At 36.6% G+C, this 18,192-nt stretch overlaps 1 protein-coding gene across 4 annotated transcripts in view; it reads right to left on the minus strand.

The window, feature by feature from the left end:
- Nucleotides 1-334: 334 nt before the first annotated feature.
- The window catches only part of CNKSR2 (connector enhancer of kinase suppressor of Ras 2), a 281,248-nt gene continuing 263,390 nt past the window's right edge, over nt 335-18,192 (minus strand). For all 4 annotated transcript variants that reach the window (XM_068962234.1, XM_068962233.1, XM_068962231.1 and 1 more), the window contains 2 exons: nt 2,636-2,832; nt 335-550 (listed from right to left, as the gene is read on the minus strand). In XM_068962234.1, the coding sequence (XP_068818335.1) occupies nt 335-550; nt 2,636-2,832 (413 nt within the window). The remainder of the gene's footprint in view (nt 551-2,635; nt 2,833-18,192) is intronic.

Genomic DNA, 18,192 nt, shown 5'->3' on the forward strand with positions numbered 1-18,192 from the left:
ATAGGGAGAAAAGATGACCTTAGAAAACCGCCTTTTTGTGTTTTTTTTTCCTACTTGAAGACCACCTGTCTTCAGGGTTGTTTGCAAAAGTTAATTTTGAATCATTGAAGACAGTTGATTTTGCACATGGTAAACATAAGCTGAGCACTAACTGCATATAAAATATACAAATGCTCATTAAAGACAGTGGTATTATGACCATATAGGGTTTGTTTCATATAATGTAACATTAAAGTATAGCTTGTCAACGTGTCCTACACGTTGATATAAAAACTACCTTATATACTTGTTCAAAGTACCAGAAGGTACCAAATGGCCAGAGGGCACAATACACTTACACATGCGTTTCAATGTATGAATGAGTGTGTGTGAGAGAGGAAGTGATTACATCTACTTCAGAAGAAATACTTAATGGGTCATTTGAGGTGGTGTTCTGACAGATATCCAAGAAAAGATCGAGGTACATCTGCTTCCACTGCTGGAATTCTTTCGATGTCAAGTCTGGATTGTCTAGTACTTTATCGATAATGGCTACTTCCCCTTCTCTGGCCTGAAAAATAAAAGGATTCAAGAGTTACAAAAGGGACAGAATTTTCTTCAAATTTTAACTAAAGAGTTAATAGGCAAAAGCCAAGAAGAAACAGCTCTGTTATACTCAAACTCGGGCTTCCCTGGTAGCTCGGAGGGTACAGTGTCTGCCTGCAATGCAGGAGACCTGGGTTTGAGCCCTGGGTTGGGAAGATCCCCTGGAGAAGGAAATGGCAACCCACTCCAGTACTCTTACCTGGAAAATTCCATGGATGGAGGAGACTGGTAGGCTACAGTCCATGGGATTGCAGAGTCGGATGTGACTGAACAACTTCACTGGTTCACTGGATACTCAAACTCCCTATTTAGACTCAAATCCTCAGGTACTTTTTTCTACATGCAGGCACTCTGATTTATTTTTCCTTCGGGGCCTATCCTGTTTCCCATCTCTGCCTATGGAAACTTTTCCTCATCCTTTAATGTCCAGTTCATATGCCTCTTATTTCTTCAAGCCTTCCTTAAACAACTGAAAAAATGTTTTCTCCTTCGTTTCTATAAGTCCCCATAACACTTGATCACTGCTGTTGAGTGGGCTTATCCCATTGTGTCTTGAGTTACTTTTGCATTGTCCTATCTCCTCCTGCTAGATGCTCAGTTGGCAGTTTGGACCTGAATGAGAATGGGGGCTCTGTGAAGTGGGAGGTAGTAAGGATATCTCTGGACCTTAGTTGGGCACCAGAATTATTCTTATGTATATTAAAGCTCTTTAAACAATTCTGTCTTAGTTATCAAAAGGTCATTAAGTTGTCCCATGGATTTGCAACAGCATTCACATGAATATCAACTGAGAGCTAACTGACTATGAGAATTTGGCTGTTGGCTACCAGAAGTTTTTTCAAATCATGCATTTCCTATTTTGTTAATCTCTTTGGTTGTTGTTTAGTTGCTAAGTCATGTTCAACTCTTTTGTTACCCCATGGACTGTAGCCCGCCAGGTTCTTTTTTCCATGGACTCTCCAGGCAAGAATACTGGAGTGGTAGCCATTTCCTTTTCCAGGGGATCTCCTCGACCCAGGGATCAAACCTGTGTCTCCTGCACTGGGAGGTGGATTGTTTACCACTGAACCACCAGAGAAGCCCAGGATCTCTTTGGTACTCTGTCTCAAAATTATGAAACCTCAGCAGTAGACTATGGATCTGAAATATTTTCCAAACGAACTCTCTGACCTTCTATTTCTTGAAATGACTGCATCACAAACTTGATATGACAGTTCTTTTCTGGTTTTGAGTTTTTCAGGGTGCATGGTCTGATTAGGGAGAGTATGTATGGCAGGCCGTCTCCACTGAGACACACAGTGAGGGGGCTGACTTTTCTGGCTCCTTCTTCAACTTCCTGCCTGTTTCCCTTTCCTCACCACCTCCTCCCCAATCTGGGGGTGGCATAAGAAGACTGGAGACAATGTAAGTGCTTATAGAAATGTATAAGAAAAAAGTAACACGTGAGTTGGGAACTGTTAATGTATACAGCACAATTACAAAATTTCCACACGGGATATGAAACAATGTGGCTTCACTCCAAATGTGCTACAAGAGATATTCATAAAATATCTCAAACCCTTTTAGCACCCACCCCTGCATGAATGCTGTGCTCTTTTAATAACTGTATCAATTCTACAACATGGCATATTTATCTTAGGAAAACAAAAGACTGAGGAATAACACTAGCCCTGCATTTTTGGGAAAAAAAATTAATTACATCCTGCTTTCTCCTAGAACTAAGTTACATAACATGTAGTCTGTGCATGCTCTGAGATGTTAATATAAAGTTGAGATTACTTCCTTTTGGCCAAATACACTTATTACATTCGTTCTGGAGAAGGAAATGGCAATCCACTCCACTACTATTGCCTGGAAAATCCCATGGACAGAGGAGCCTGGTAGGCTACAGTCTGTGGGGTTGCAAAGAGTTGGCCACGACTGAGCGACTTCACTCACATTCGTTCTATTTATCCCCCTCCCATTTTGCCCCCTAGAGTATTTGATAATCGATTTTGAGTTCAGGAATGAATCTCTTAAAACAAATGTCTCCTTCTATTTAAAATCTTACCTTTAAAGTGCTTTTGAGAATCCTCAGCCTGTGTAGTTTTTCATTCATCACAGGATCATTACATCTCTTTATAAATGACAGTTTGTATTCCATCTTGGTTGAAATGCGATGTTCTCCCAGGGGTGACAGACTGGCTTGCTCCAATGCCCTGTATAAATCTTGCAAAGAGTCTCCTAACTTTTCTTCCCTACTTTCACCTGCAATGTCCAGAAAAAAAAAAAAAAGAGAGAAATATGAATCCAGTGTAATACAGTGATTTGACACTCCAAAAATCTACTAAACAAACAAACAAAAAATATCCGAGAAACGGAATAATGAATGATCGGGAAAACGCTATTACGCGTTTTAAAAAAAAGAAAAACAACCCATCAAACCCACAGTTGCTAGTTATATTGGGTAAGACTAGCTACAGGCAGCCAATTGTTTTAGAATAATTAATAGATACTTTAACAAAATACTCGTAATAAATAGCAAATCATTGTACTTGAGTCCATTAAATTCAAAGAATTACAGTACAAAAGGTACACAACACAGAAACAATTCTGAACATAATTTAACATTTTAAAACAGTAATGAATATCCCTTATCATTATACTGATAAGCATAAATGCGCTAAATAACAGAGCTCTCCTGGTTTAGCAATACTGAATGAACTGATATTTACATTTTTCTAGAATTCATAAGATGGAATGGCATTCACTGGAGTATATATGATTGTAAAAATCTTCCAAAAGTATGCTGTAGAGGATTATTAGGTTTCATGTGACTGCCATAGTAAATGCCTGCCACACTGTAAATATAGTAAATAATCATAAATTATTATCAATAATAATGCTTTAATTAGAATGACGTGGGAATGTTTATATGCAAATGTAAGTAAAAATCTGGCATGTATTGAAGGAAGCTACTTAACATTTGAAAGACCAAGGAAGAAAACACTCCAATTAAATATTTTTGAGGGGGAAAAGAAAAAAGGTCTGGTTCAGGAAAGCATCTTGAATCTATTTGAGCAAATCAAACTACCATATTATTCTTGAATTGTCTGACTACTGATGTATTTTTCTCAATGATAAACAAAGATTAACTTGGATTTTGCTTGGATTGGCAGATAGGATTAGGGTTATATCACATTTCCTTTAATAGAGAGCCAAAGAGTCCTATTTGAGGAATGCTAATTACATTGGCCCAAAAAGTAAATATGGAATATCATTCATTCCACCATGGTCCATGTGAATATTTTAGGCTTTCTGACACAGTTTTTTTTTTTTTAAGACATCCTAATTGGTAATAATGTAAACATTTCTATGTGTCAGGCACTAGGGTAAATGCTTAACATTCATGATCTCATTTAATCGTCATAGCAGTACTGGGAGTAAATCTATTTGATTTTCATTTTCTAGCAGGGAAGTACCTTGCTCAAGGTCACATTTACTAAGTGGTGGAGTTGGAATTCCAACTGAGCAGTCTGGCTCCAGAATTCATGATTTTAATAAGAATTCTAGACTGCCACTTTTGTCAGGAATCATTTGAACTGTGTATTAAACAGGAGGTATTAATGAATTTGTTAGATGCTTAAAATACAGCACTGAAAAAAAAATGTTTAGAGTGTACCTAAAGCTTCCCCCAAAGCCCACAAACACAGTACCTTAACTTGAAGGGATCACCTTTAGGATGAAAAAGTGACTTCATTTAAGTTTCATATTCATTTTTTACTTTCCTGCCAAGGTTAGCAACTATTGGTAAGTATGATTATTGAGTTCTCTCATTAGAAAGTCCTTTGTTATCAGCACCTGCTACCACTATTCCTCTACAACAAACTTTACCTTTCTAATCATATATCTAAATTAGAACTATAATCTAAAAGTACAAAAAAAGAAAACCCTTTAAACAACAGCTTTTTAATCTTCTGTTGCCTCATCCTTCAGTGTTTGCACCACCTAGAGGATCTGAGGGGCTGGGTGGGGGTACAGAGGACTGTAAAAAGAGGAACTAATTGCCTTGTAGGCTAAGGTTGAAGTGAGATAAGAATTTTAAACAGAACGGTTTGGAGCCAGGAAGGCACAAAATCATAAGGTCATTCAGTGTAAAACTAAATGGAGTTGTAAAAACAAGGATACATTTGAACAGCATAATTCCATTTCATAAAATCATAGGCCAGGAAAGAACCCTGAGGAATTCTTTAGTAGTTATCATTATTTTTGCTTCAAGGCAAGACTGCATCTTAAGCCAGAAAAATTTCATAAAACAGAGGGTGGGGGAGAAATCGGAGCCCTACCAGATGTGAATTATAGTAGTCTAGGTATCATGTAGCCTAATATATTATTCGTTTTTCAGCTCTTAAAGGAAGGTAAAGAAAAAAGGAATTCAAATAATAGTTTTAGGATTTAAGGGAGGCAGAAATATTTCCACATAGTAAATTTTTAAGATAACCTTCTTCCATATTACCTAACACTGTAAGGAGTATATTTTGTTGAAAAAACATTCTTACCCAGTTTTCTTTCTCCTCAATTCTTACAGTTTGTGGAATACTGAGTCACATGCTGGATTATAAAATAAAATTTCAATGTAGTTTTATTTCAAGAATGGTAAAGATTTGATATAAAAAATGACAAACATGACTTAACACTGAAAGCTTTTTTTTTTTCTTCTTGCCATTAAGGGAGGGGGAAGGTGGAACACGTTCAACCAAAGTACAACATATAATTCTACAAAGAGTCTGGTTTGACAGCTGTAAGGAGAATCAAGCATGGGTTTATCTCTGGGCAGCACATATGAACAGGGAATCACAAGGAGACAGAACACAGAAACATTTCCAAGCTATGAATGGAACAGAGGTATTAAAGATAAGTCAGGCCTCCTTCCCCCGCCCCTACACACCATACACATATGCGACACAAGACACAGTAGTGGGGTGAGGAGGATGAAGAGTTGAGATGCCAGGCTCCTACAAAATGCCACCAATTACTAAACATTTTAAGACTAGACAAAGAGTCCCTTTATTTTCAGAGGAAGGGGGTGAGGGCCGGAGTCACATTCGAAATCTGATTCACTGTGCTCAACAGTCAAAACAACACAGAACTCAACATTCAAGACAAAAACAGACCTTTATTTTCTTTTATAATTTTCAAACTGGTTTCCTTGGTTTTTTTTTCTTAGATGAATACCAATTAACTCAATCGGGGCTACCACTGCAACTGAAAATGTGAAAGCACCTTTACTTCTTCTTTTTGCCCTCTTCTTCTTTGTCTCCTTCTCTTCTGGTTTCTCTTTTAAACCCTTGCTTTTCTTCTCCTAGAAGAGGCTTGCTTTGGAAGAGGAGGCAAGCACTTGGTGAGGTCTGCTTCCTGATTGACTTTCTTTCAATGTGCCAGTTCAGTCATGGGAACACTTGCCCCAAGCCCAGCTCTTTCGGAATTTGAATGGATGGTTTCTGAAAGTTGGTAAAGTGTAGAAAACCACATGCAAACCACAGGACATATAGAGGAACCTTCTGTGATTCCTCAAGAGGAAGTGTATCCCTGATACAATGAAATTTAAATTTGTATCAAATTGATTCAGAAATTCTGGGCCTATGCAGGAATAAATTCGCCCTCAAATCACATTCACAACATGTAAATCAGTCCTGTGTCAGATGACACTTATCTATTTCAATTTTATTAAAGTGAATAGACCATATAAAGTTCTCTTTCCTATATAAAATTTCATTGATAGATTTGAGGATCCCAATGAAGTTATGGATAACTTGTATTCTGAGCCAAGGGAGGACTCGTTTCTGGCTGTGTCATAGTGGCAGGGCTAGAAGAAGATCCTCTTTATCGTTTCGTTTATACTCTAGCTACACCATGAAACACTGTGACTCTAAGAAATGCACTGAGCATCAATATAGTTGTGTCTGGCTCCTTCAGGTTGCATATGACATCCAGGCAGTGATAAAAGCTCAAAGAAAAGATTAGCCAATAGAAAATAATAGTTGGTTGGAACTTTCTTGAAAAGGCTTATTAGCAGATGATAATGCATTCCTCAAACACTGCAGGTTGCTTGGTTGACGTATTTCCTTACATTCATGCCCAGTGGATTTTAAACCTTTTCGATTGTATACCCTTTTCAGTTAAAACACTTCTGTTGATAAATATTCAATATATGTATTACTCTATATTAATAGATAGATAGACACAGAAGAGATATTCGAGAAAATGAGCTATGAAACCTGAGGAGAAATCCCAGTGTTTTTTTGTTCTGTACCTCACTCCATGTGTACCTTCTTGAGAGACCGAGACTGTGACTTTCCCTGAGTGCATATGCCTTGCTCTCTTGGTATTTCCCAGTCTTCTACAGGACATGGTGTCTGATGAACCCAATGTTTAAACTGAGTGATGATTTTCTTCACTTTAGACACTAAGTACTCCAAAGAGGACTCTGTATCAGTCTGAATAATTTTTTATGCCAGTCTCTTGTGTAATGTCGTTTGTGATTCTTTGGTGAAAATTAAGAGCAGGGTACAAGTGTGGCGACCTAAAATGTTATTCTGGTGTCCTCGCTGTTTCCCTGCCCCTGCAATGACAATGTGGAAGGAGAGTAAAAACTGAAAACAAAACAAAACAAAACGAGTATACGAACTAGGCTCTTAAAGAATCAAGTCAGCAATGAATAATCAGTTCTTGTACATGTTTTGGAAGGGAACTGTGCTCTTTTAAAATTGGACAATGATGTCCTCGTGGAAACAGTTGTTCCTTCCACAACACAACTGGGTAATGAGCATAGAAAGCTGGAAAAGGCTAAGTCACAAGCGGGGGAGAAGGCTGGACATAGTAGCATTAGTCACCAGTCAGATGTGAGAGGTATTCGTTCTTGTACGGTCGCGAGTGCTCTAAGGCTTCCAGGAGAATGGCATCAAGTATGTGGAGCACTATTCTCGCCATGAAAGGCAATTAGCATTTGCATTGAGACACAGGACTGTTTTCTGTGAATACTAAATCACCAGTGCGCCATAATGAACAACTTATTTATATGTAAGGTGCCAAAGTTTTAATGGGTTTAATGGAAATAGGTTCAATGTCTGTAGGTTTTTTGCTAAAGATGATTATGCATTCACGAGTTTATACTATAATCTGAATTGTTTTATAATGAAAGATTAGTTCTTTTAATTCATGTTTTTATATACATCAACTAGCTATGCCTTGTAAAACTGGGGGGAGGACAGTTTGTTATAAAGCATACGATTTTAAAACTTGGCTTTTACTTGTTACTCTGTAATCAACTACCCTTCTTACAATTAGAATTAATTGGTTTGTTTCATTTTAGGCAATATAACAATAATTTGTCTGATGAAAAAAATTGAGGGGAAAAAAAAGTCCTTTTTTTGAAAGGACAGCTTGAGTGAGTCCACCGATATTGCTGAGTGAATTTTTAAGGAATATGTGAAACCCATCCTTGTACGAATAACCTTGTGCTTCACCAAAATTAAGCACAGCCATTATCAGTGTTTGTCAATCCCTTCTGCACAAAAGTAAAGCTGACTTCCATAAAGAGGTGACACCACAGACAGAGCTGAAGCTTACTCTACATTTCATTCTCAAAGCAGGTAATTTCTGCCGAATTATGTGGTTTAATGCCACAACTATGAAAGTGGTTGTATTTTCAGGGTATTACGGTAGTTTTTATGACAAATAGTTCAGATGGCAAAATCTTGGTGTCCTTGGCATTGATTTATTGACCCAAAGGGAAGGTTCTTTGAAGGAGAATTGCAAACATAAATAACAGATTCTCTATTTACCCAGCGAATTTAGAAAATTTATATAAAGACATGGAGGTCAAGGTACCTGGTTATTAGGAAAGAATTCATAAAGGATACAGTTTAAAAACAAAGCTAAAAGATGATTATTAAAAAATTAATGTGGAGTCATCATATTCCTTAATGAGAAAAAACTAAAATTCTTCATATCATAAAATTTTACTATGACTTAAACAGGGAGAATGACTCAAGACAATCCCATGAATATTTAAAACCAACATAATGCTTTTTGATGCATTTCTATATACCAGAACCATCATTTTTATATATATTTAAAAAAACACATTAAAATGGTTAGAGCACAGAGGCAACTGTAAGGCATATCAATGTGATTTTATTCACAACACAAATTCCATTTGTGAGAAAGAAGCATAGATTACTCCTCTTTAGAAAGATATTTACTATCAAGCATACTTAGCAAATTATTTAGCTATCTAAAAAGATCTGATACCAATTGGTCATATTTTTATTTTTATGTAATTTATATTTTTACAAGTATTCACATTATGCAATACCACACACTGCGGCGACAGGAAGAAAAAAAAACATTTCCAAATACAATGTTAAATTATCTGTTCATTGCACAGTATGAAATATCCATTAATTAGCATTAAAATTATTACAGAGCATCTTATCCAACTAAATAAAGGAAATTTCACATCCACTACAGAAGAAAAATAAGCAATATTGAGCCATAAGAGACCCAGTTACATAGTATTAAATAATATCTGAAACTATTTTGAAAGACAACCAGACAAAATACTTTTTCCAAAGTGAAAACCACAGCCTATAGATTTGGAAAATTTTACAGAAAAGAATAGCTCATGCCTGTCCTATGAGGCAACACCATTTGTATACAAGTGCCAAGAAGTAAGGAGAAAGTTAGGATTTTAGCTGAGGAATCTACTAAAGCCTGGCATGTGGCATTTTCTTCATTAGTGCCACTGAAAGCAGTCTCTGTGTTGCACCTGAATACACTTTATAATAGAATAAACATAGTAAGTTTCAGAGCAGGTTGTAGATACCTTGCCTTAAGATTACACTTAATGTAGTACAATACAGCACGTCAAATTTTAAAAATGCAAAATACACTTAACACACAGAATTTGCTTTCTCTGGTTTGCCTTCAAGAGGCCACTTAAGAGTCCATTGAACAGCCAGGGTTTTCTAGTTATTGGAGCTGATCCCTCTCCTTTCCTGTGACAGGAGAACACAACTGAGCCCTTCCCCAGTCAGTGCCCTTTCCCTCTGTTCACCCACAGAAACAGCAGTTTTCTGTCACTGTGCTCCATCTTGATTGGCTTTGATCTTATGCTAGTCCCAGTGAAGAAAGCTTGCATTCTTCTTAAGAGTGGCCTGCCCTCTTAATATCCCTTTAGGGAGGCCCCCAATCCAAAACACTTGATGATCTAAGCTTTTAAAAGTCTGTTTTCTGTTATAAACAGCAAGGACGAGGCCATTTTAGTTGCTTGCAAGAGGTTGATGTTAAGTCTGCGTCGTGCCGACTCTCTCCGATCTAAATTCTCTAAACATTAGCTTATCAATCTGTGAGTCCAATGGGTTGAGTGCCAACAGAAGTGGATCCGATTTGGCATGGAGAGGTTCTACCAACTCTCGCAGTGTATTAGCCTAATATGATAAAGCAGTGATACAATATGATGAAAGACCTGCGAGTGCCATTATTTCCAAAGCATATTAGTATTTGTATTAGAAATACCATCATGCAATACCCATGAAGAGAAAAGAGAAAAATATGGCTAGAATTGCATATGGTTTTAATACCATAATGTCTTTGTGTTGGCATGCAAGTCTACTTGGCCAAAAATGGGACTTTATTTTAAGCTTGGTTATCTCGAATTGCCAATCTTATGTATACAAAATAATACACAGCACAGATATATCTTTTCTCACCTCTATACTTGTACATGCGTATCTGCAATTTTAATCAGAAAGTTTATGTTAAAAGTATTCTCCACACACATGTAAAATGATTAGTCTTCTAAGAAAACAAACTGTAGATCTATACAAGATCTTTCCTCAAATTCATCCAATCAAGAAGTATGAGGAAAAGTTTTCTGGTCTACCTTCTATCTAACTAACCCAATTCACATGCTACCACGTGCTGAGTGGTGAGACAGAAAAGCCCAGCTAGTGTGGCTCCAAGGAAGTGGTCGAATGCAGACCAATACAAAGTGAACAGGTGAAAAGCTCTCACACGGTCAACATGATGAAAGGGTGACTTGACAGCCGAGCACAAGCCACATTCTTAGGAATTAAGAAACTAGAAGAGACTAAAGTTTCTGAATGACTTGGAAAACTCAGAACAAGTAGGCTAAAAATAAACTGTAGTCTCTTTTAGTTCATTTTATTTTGGATTTTGAGGAGTTCAAATATTGCCACCAGGCACCAATCAGTGATTTTTTTTTCTTTCTAACCTAGGGCAGATCTTTATTTGCTACATCTTTAGTACCTTTTGAGTTATATCAAGAAGAAGGAACAAACTGGGAGAGGGAACAGAGACAGCATGTTGTTCACTCCTAGCTCCTTTATAAAATGGGAAGGGAGTGTGTTGCCCACAGCACAGTGTTTGGAAAATAGGATGCAGTATGGTTCAGAAATCAGTAGATCTAATTTTTGTTTATCATATCATAACCTTCTTTTTCAGAAAAGGGGCTGGGAACTAAGTAATCTTCATAGGTAGGTCAAATGAAAGAAAAGACAACACCTTTTTTTTTTTTTTTTTAAAGAAAATGATAATACTGTAATGCGAACTCTGGATTCTACCACTCTGTTTCATAAGGTCATGGAACTTCAAATGGTAAAGTCAGAGGCAATCTAATGCTTGGCACAACGTCACCCTTAAATTTAAACTGTTTCTAATTTATGCAACTCAAATATTTTCCCCTCAAAAACAACTTACATGAATGGTTTAATTTCTAGTGAACCCAACCCATACTAAATCTGAACTAGAGCCTTGGTAATCAAGTCACATCTTAGTTACATTTAAGACACCATTTAATTAGGACTGGGAAATTCTACTTCAAGAGACTGGAAACACCTCCTCAGTTGAGGCCTTGCCAACACGCAGGATGGTGGGGGGTGGATCACTATTTCAAAGTGACTACAGCTATTTCCAGGGCTTCCCAGGTGGCTTAGCAGTAAAGAATCTGCCTGCAATGCAGGAGACACAGGAGATGTGGGTTTGATCCCTGGGTGGGGAAGAGTCCCTGGAGGAGGAAATGGCAACCCACTCCAGTATTCTTGCCTGGAAAATCCTGTGGACAGAGGAGCCCAGCAGTCTACAGTCCATAGGGTCGCAAAGGGTCGGACACGACTGAAGCGACTTAGCATGCACAGCTATTTCCAAGTCTGTATATACTAACATAAGAGAAGGTAACTCTCTGGCAAGGTGTCTCTTCAACTAGTAGTGATCAGGTTACCAAATCTCAGGGTAGAGGTTTGTTAAATACAGATTACTGGGCCCTGCCCTAACTCTACTCAATCAAAAGTTCTGGGTATGGAACTCTAGAATCTGCATTTTAAGCATGCAACCCAGGTGATTCTTGTTGCCCACTGCAGTCTGAGAGCTCATGCACTAGGCCAGTCACACTGTGATGGGCTACACTGTGGGGAGGGCTGGTTGGAGTGATGCCAACTTTTGTACTACACATATAAGGAGTTTTTAAGTCACAAGCTTTGTAGTTGGACACATCACACAGAGTTTTATTTTCAGTCCTGTCACCAGTATAACACTGTATTATGTAACTCAAATAATCTCAAGGTTTTTGCCAAGGAATCTGATGGAAATATCCTGGTCTACTGAGAATACGGCAAAATGAAAGAGATTGTGGTATACTGCTTGAATAAATTCTTTAAAGATATATTTTAGGTAATGTTAAATAGCTCCTCTTTATTTTTGAGGCAAACAGAACAAAGAAACAGATACTTCCAGACTCAAGCCTGCTGAATCTACGTCTTGGTGTGTGCATTCTGAATCTCAAGTATGAACAGCATTGGCAGGCAAGGAGGGTCAGATATGATGGACTGCTGCTGCTAAGTCACTTCAGTCGTGTCCGGCTCTGTGCGACCCCATAGACGGCAGCCCACCAGGCTCCCCCATCTCTGGGATTCTCCAGGCAAGAACATTGGAGTGGGTTGCCATTTCCTTCTCCAATGCATGAAAGTGAAGTCACTCAGTCGTGTCCGATTCTTATGGACTGGTATATGGCTAATCTACATGAAACCTCTAAAACACAAAAACATTTCATAAAGATACTGTTCTATGAAAGCCTAACTTCTGCAAATCTTATATCTATGTGTTTTCAACTTTTTGCAAGTCCCTTTCTGGGTCTCAATATTCCTTTTCCCCTCCCTTTGTATTTTCATCAGGTATTCTCTCTCTGCCTATTTCTGTGCTGTGCTTAAGTCACTCAGTTGTGTCCGACTCTGTGAGACCCTATGGACTTGTAGCCTGCTAGGCTCCTCTGTCTACGGGATTCTCCAGGCAAGAATACTGGAGTGGACTGCCATTTTTGACATCTCCAAACTGACAACTTTACCCCTACTCAAATCCCACGGACAGAGGAGTCTGGTGGGCTACAGTCCATGGGGTTGCAAAAGAGTCGGACACGAACTTAGGGACTAAACAACAACAAACTTTTGTGCCTGTTTTATTTTTTTTTTTTTAAGGACAAGTGGAAATTGCATGTTTCTAAAAAAAAAAATCCCCAAAACTTAAATTGTATGGCTCTTGATTGTTTTTATTCTTTTGGTCAATATCCCAACTATAAAAAATATTCCATTCCCTACTTCCTGCTCTTAAAATATACTTCACTATTTAACAAGCTTTTAATCAAGTACATTTTGAAACAACAGCTATATCTATGCTAGCCCAAGAAAATCAGTAATGTTTCTGTTTGGCATATTACTAAAATAATTATTGAGCTTCCATTCATTACTGAAACCTTTGATTGTGAGGCCACCAGCCCAGCTGGGTAGAAAGAGAAAGATCCTATTTCCCTGTTACTAAACCCCCTGAGATGTGAATGGTGTACCCAGATGTAATGCCATGTTGTATATAGGATGACTTATTCCAGTGTGGATCCACTTCTCATGCCAGCTCTTTACAGACTGAATCTATGTAGGATATGGTGAGAAAAATATTTCTTTCCCTTTTTGTTTTATGAATTTAAAACTCTTTCCACTCAAATTATAAGCAGAAATAGAAATTCTAGAAGTGTAACTTTTAGAAATGTAATCAGGCTAATAGATTATAAGGTAAGGATAGAGGTACAAACATTTGCAAGAGAATGATTCAGTTTGAATGCAAAATAAATCTTTTCCTTAATGAATGAAACAGAAGGAAATACATAAAAATGGAAATAAGAAGTGCTTAAGCCAGAACAGCACTTTCAAAGATTTTTACTTCTGAGTTATGAGAGAAAACTGGTTCCATATACTCACTTCCATTATCAGTGAGCCTGAGGGCAAATTTAAGGGCAAAGCCACTGACAACTGGTCTTAAGCTGCTTGCAGATAACAAGGCAGACATCCAAGCCTATCAATAGTAACACATGTGGAGCTCCTGGGAGAGTACAGACTGCTGTGAGCATTTGAAAAAGATCTGACTTATTACGATTATCAGGATCTCTTTCTTCTAAATGTGTATGTTCACATTTAAGTTTTTCTTTTTGTAAAACAGGAATATCTAACACCATGAGTTGATAGTCAGTGATCATTTTTCTCAGTGAAAGTCTTGGAAAAAGTGGGCTGAAACCTTGATTCAGAATGTTCAAACCAAGAGAGAGACTTATTTGTGGCTTGAATAGTAGCTGTTCAAATTTTGAGGGTCTATTTCCTTGTAAAGATGAAGCTCAAATAGACAATATCAGATTTTAAAAACTTTGTTTGTTTGCTTATTTTTAATACCATGGGGGAGGAACTAGAAAGTCTTTTATTTTATGAACGATGAAGTATTCTTTTTCAAAATAAAGTGATAAATAGCAAAAAGTAATATAGTTTGTGCTTATATGTCTAATACTTATGGATATCTTTAATTAGAAATTTTAGGTAAAATAAAAATATTTGATGAACCTAGCCACAAGCAAAACAGATAAAGAAATACTGTTTCCAGATTAGAATGTTACTCTAACAATTCCATTCTCTGTGTATAATTCACAAGAGACAGAATATTTCCTTATGAAGTGGTACCTCATCTTAAACTACTTACCACTATACAATGACCTTAAAGTGCATTTAGGACTTATGGGTATACCACATACTACTTTTCCTGTCTGCATCAAAACTACTACCTGAAATAAAGGTACATCTAAAGTATCCTTTAAATTAAGCTTATATATTAGCAACAGCTGAAAAGGTCTTTTACATTTAATAGTCACAGAAGTACTTATTATGTTAATTCAATTTACCCTGAGTTTATATTCAATGAAGAGCCTATAGATATATTAGAAAAATGTACTATGGAATTCGGCCACATTATATTGTCATTCCAAATGTCATCTTTCAGATTTTAAAACAGAAAATGGGAGGAATTCAGTTTTATAGACATGCATTGTTTAAGGATTTAATGGGTGCCTATGTGCTTCCCTGGTGGCTCAGAGGTTAAAGCGTCTGTCTGCAATGCGGGAGACCTGGGTTTGATCCCTGGGTCGGGAAGATCCCCTGGAGAAGGAAATGGTAACCCACTCCAGTATTCTTGCCTGGAGAATCCCATGGACGGAGGAGCCTGGTGGGCTACAGTCCACGGGGTCGCAAAGAGTCCGACATGACTGACCAAGCGACTTAACTAAACTAAATGTGTATATATATGTGTGTATACTACATCAAATGTTAGGGGTAAATATACAAAGATGATAGCCTGACCTCAAAGAGTTCATGGCATAGCTGTATAACCCCTTCCCCATTGCTGTCTTATAATTTTATAATTAAGGATTATCAGTAAAATAAAGCTCTACTTTACTAGTATAAATATATATATATATACAGATACAACTATATGACTATAATGTAATTATAAAATTACCCTAACAATGTATATTATATGAACATATTAATTTAAATGGATTAGTATATTTGGAATACATAGAAAATAATAAAATTTAGGGAAAATTTAAAGATCACTAAAATATTAATATATGTGTGTATATACATATATATATGATATAAAACAGCTGAGTTCTGGTGCTTACAATAGACTTGAAAACTGAAGGGGACTGGAACAGAATAGAGAGCCCAGAAATAAACCCACACACCTATGGTCTATTAGCCAAAGGAATTAAGAATATATAATGGAGAAAAGATAGTCTCTTCAATAAGTGGTACTGGGAAAACTGGACAGCTAAATGTAAAAGAATGAAATTAGTACATTCTCTAACACCATATACAAAAATAAACTAAAGGTGGATTAAAGACCTAAATATAATACTGGAATCCATAAAACTCCAAAGAAAACACAGGCAGAACACTCAGACACAAATAAGAGCAATTTTTTGGAGATCAGTAAAGCGAAGGAAACAGAAGCAAAAATAAACCAACGGGACCTAATTAAACTTAAAAGTATTTGCATAGCAAATGAAACCATTGACAAAATGAAAAGAACCTACTGAATGGGAGAAAATATTGGATTGGTTCATTTGGGTTTTTCATATGAGGTTACTGAAAAAAAAAAAACAGAATGAACTTTTGGGCCAGACCAATATTTGCAAAAGGTTTAACTGTGATAAGGTGTTAATATCAAAAATACATAAGCAGCTCATACAAATCAATATCAAACAAACAAACTGAGTAAAAAATGGGGAGAATATCTGAATAGACATTTCTCCAAAGAGGACATGCAGATGGCCAACAGGCACATGAAAAGATGCTCAACACTGCTAACCACCAGGGAAATACAAATCAGTACCACGATAAAATATCACCTCACACTTGATAGAATGGCTATCATCATAGAGAAAACAAATGACAAATGTTGGTGAGAATGTGGAGAAAAGGGAAGCTTTGTTAATGGGAATGTAAATTCACACAGCCACTATGGAAAACACTATGGTAGTTTCTCAGAAAACTAAAATTAAAACTAGTATATGACCGAGCAATATCACTCCTGGGTATATACCCAAAGAAAACAAAAAATACTAATTCAAAAAGATACATGCACCCCAGTGTTCATAGCAGCTTTATTTACAAGTGCCGAGATATGGAAGCAAGCTAAATGTCTATCAACAGATGAATGGATATGAAGATGTGGCATATAATGGAATGAATGGACTTGGAGGCATTATGCTAAGTCAAATAACTCAGACAGAGTATGACAAATACTGTAAAATATCATTTATATGTGCAATCCAAAAAATACAAAAACTAGTGAATATAACAACAAAGAAACATAGTCACAGATACAGAGAACAAACTAGTGATTACCAGTTGGGAGAGAGAAGGAAGAAGGGGCAATATAGGGGTGGGGGATTAACAGGTACAAACTACTATGTATAAAATAAATAAGGATATATTGTACAATACAGGGAATATAGCCAATATTTTATAATAACTATAAATAGAGTATAACCTTAAAAAATTGTGAATCACTATACTGTATACATCTGTAACATATAACATTGTACATCAACTACACTCCAATGAAAAATAAACAACAACAACAAAAAACCTTAAAAAAAAAACTTGAAAGGAATCATAATATGCCACCTCAAAATATACCACTCTGGCCTAGGGATTATTTTGAGCTGAGACACAGAAAGATCTCTGGCCATCCCTCTAACTGCCATAAAGCAGGACGTATGTTTCCCACTCTGATGTTTCTCCTCTCCTCTTGTATGCTGGGAGAACAATGCTTAACACTGAAGACAGAAAGTTGGCATCAAGATGGGTCTGCACAAAAAAATCTTACTAAAATAGCCCTTATCTTCTGTTAGTTTCCCCATATATAAACTTTTCCAAAATTTGCCACTTTAGAAACCCAAACCCCCTTTCTGTTTTATTGTCACTTCTCCATAATTTACCATGCTTTGTTAAAATGGTATATAAACCTCGGGTCTAAGTGCTTCTTTGGGTCTTCATTTGTTTCCTTTGAAGGCCTCTATACACAAAAAAAATAAATTAACACAATAAAATTTATATATCCTTTCTCTGGTTAATCTGCCATTTGTTAGTTTAATTCACAGGCTCCAGGTAAATAACCTAACAGAGCAGAGGAAATGTTTCTTTCTTTCTCTATAAAACATTTAAATCAAGCCTTAAACCATTCTAAGTCATGTATCTTTTAAAATATTTATACTAAAATATTTAAATATGAAGTAAATGCATTCCATAAAGTTATTTTGAGATAATTTTCAGCAACATGGATAGATGGCAGTTTATTGGCTCTTGCAACCTATTCTATGATTATTTATTTTAAAGTAATCTCTTTAAAATGATCATTTCCAAAAGACGTAAGAGAGCTAAAGACTCTTTTACTCTCCAATAATGCAGAGATGAATGATGTATATTTTTAATTTATGAAAACTTTCAACCTCTAACATCACCTTACATGGTTATATTGAGTTGGCTAAAAGGTTTGTTCTTATGGACTTCTGTAAGAGCTTACAGAAAACCCTAAATGAACTTTCTGGCCAACCCAATAATAAAAGGATGAAATTCAATAGATGATATTCAGTCTGGATGATAATCAGTGTGAACTGCAACTCAGTGCTGAGAACTGCCAATGGGGTGAACAAGTGTATCCTATGTGACAGAA

Source organism: Capricornis sumatraensis, chromosome X (genome assembly GCF_032405125.1).
Source record: "Capricornis sumatraensis isolate serow.1 chromosome X, serow.2, whole genome shotgun sequence".
NCBI lineage: Eukaryota > Metazoa > Chordata > Mammalia > Artiodactyla > Bovidae > Capricornis > Capricornis sumatraensis.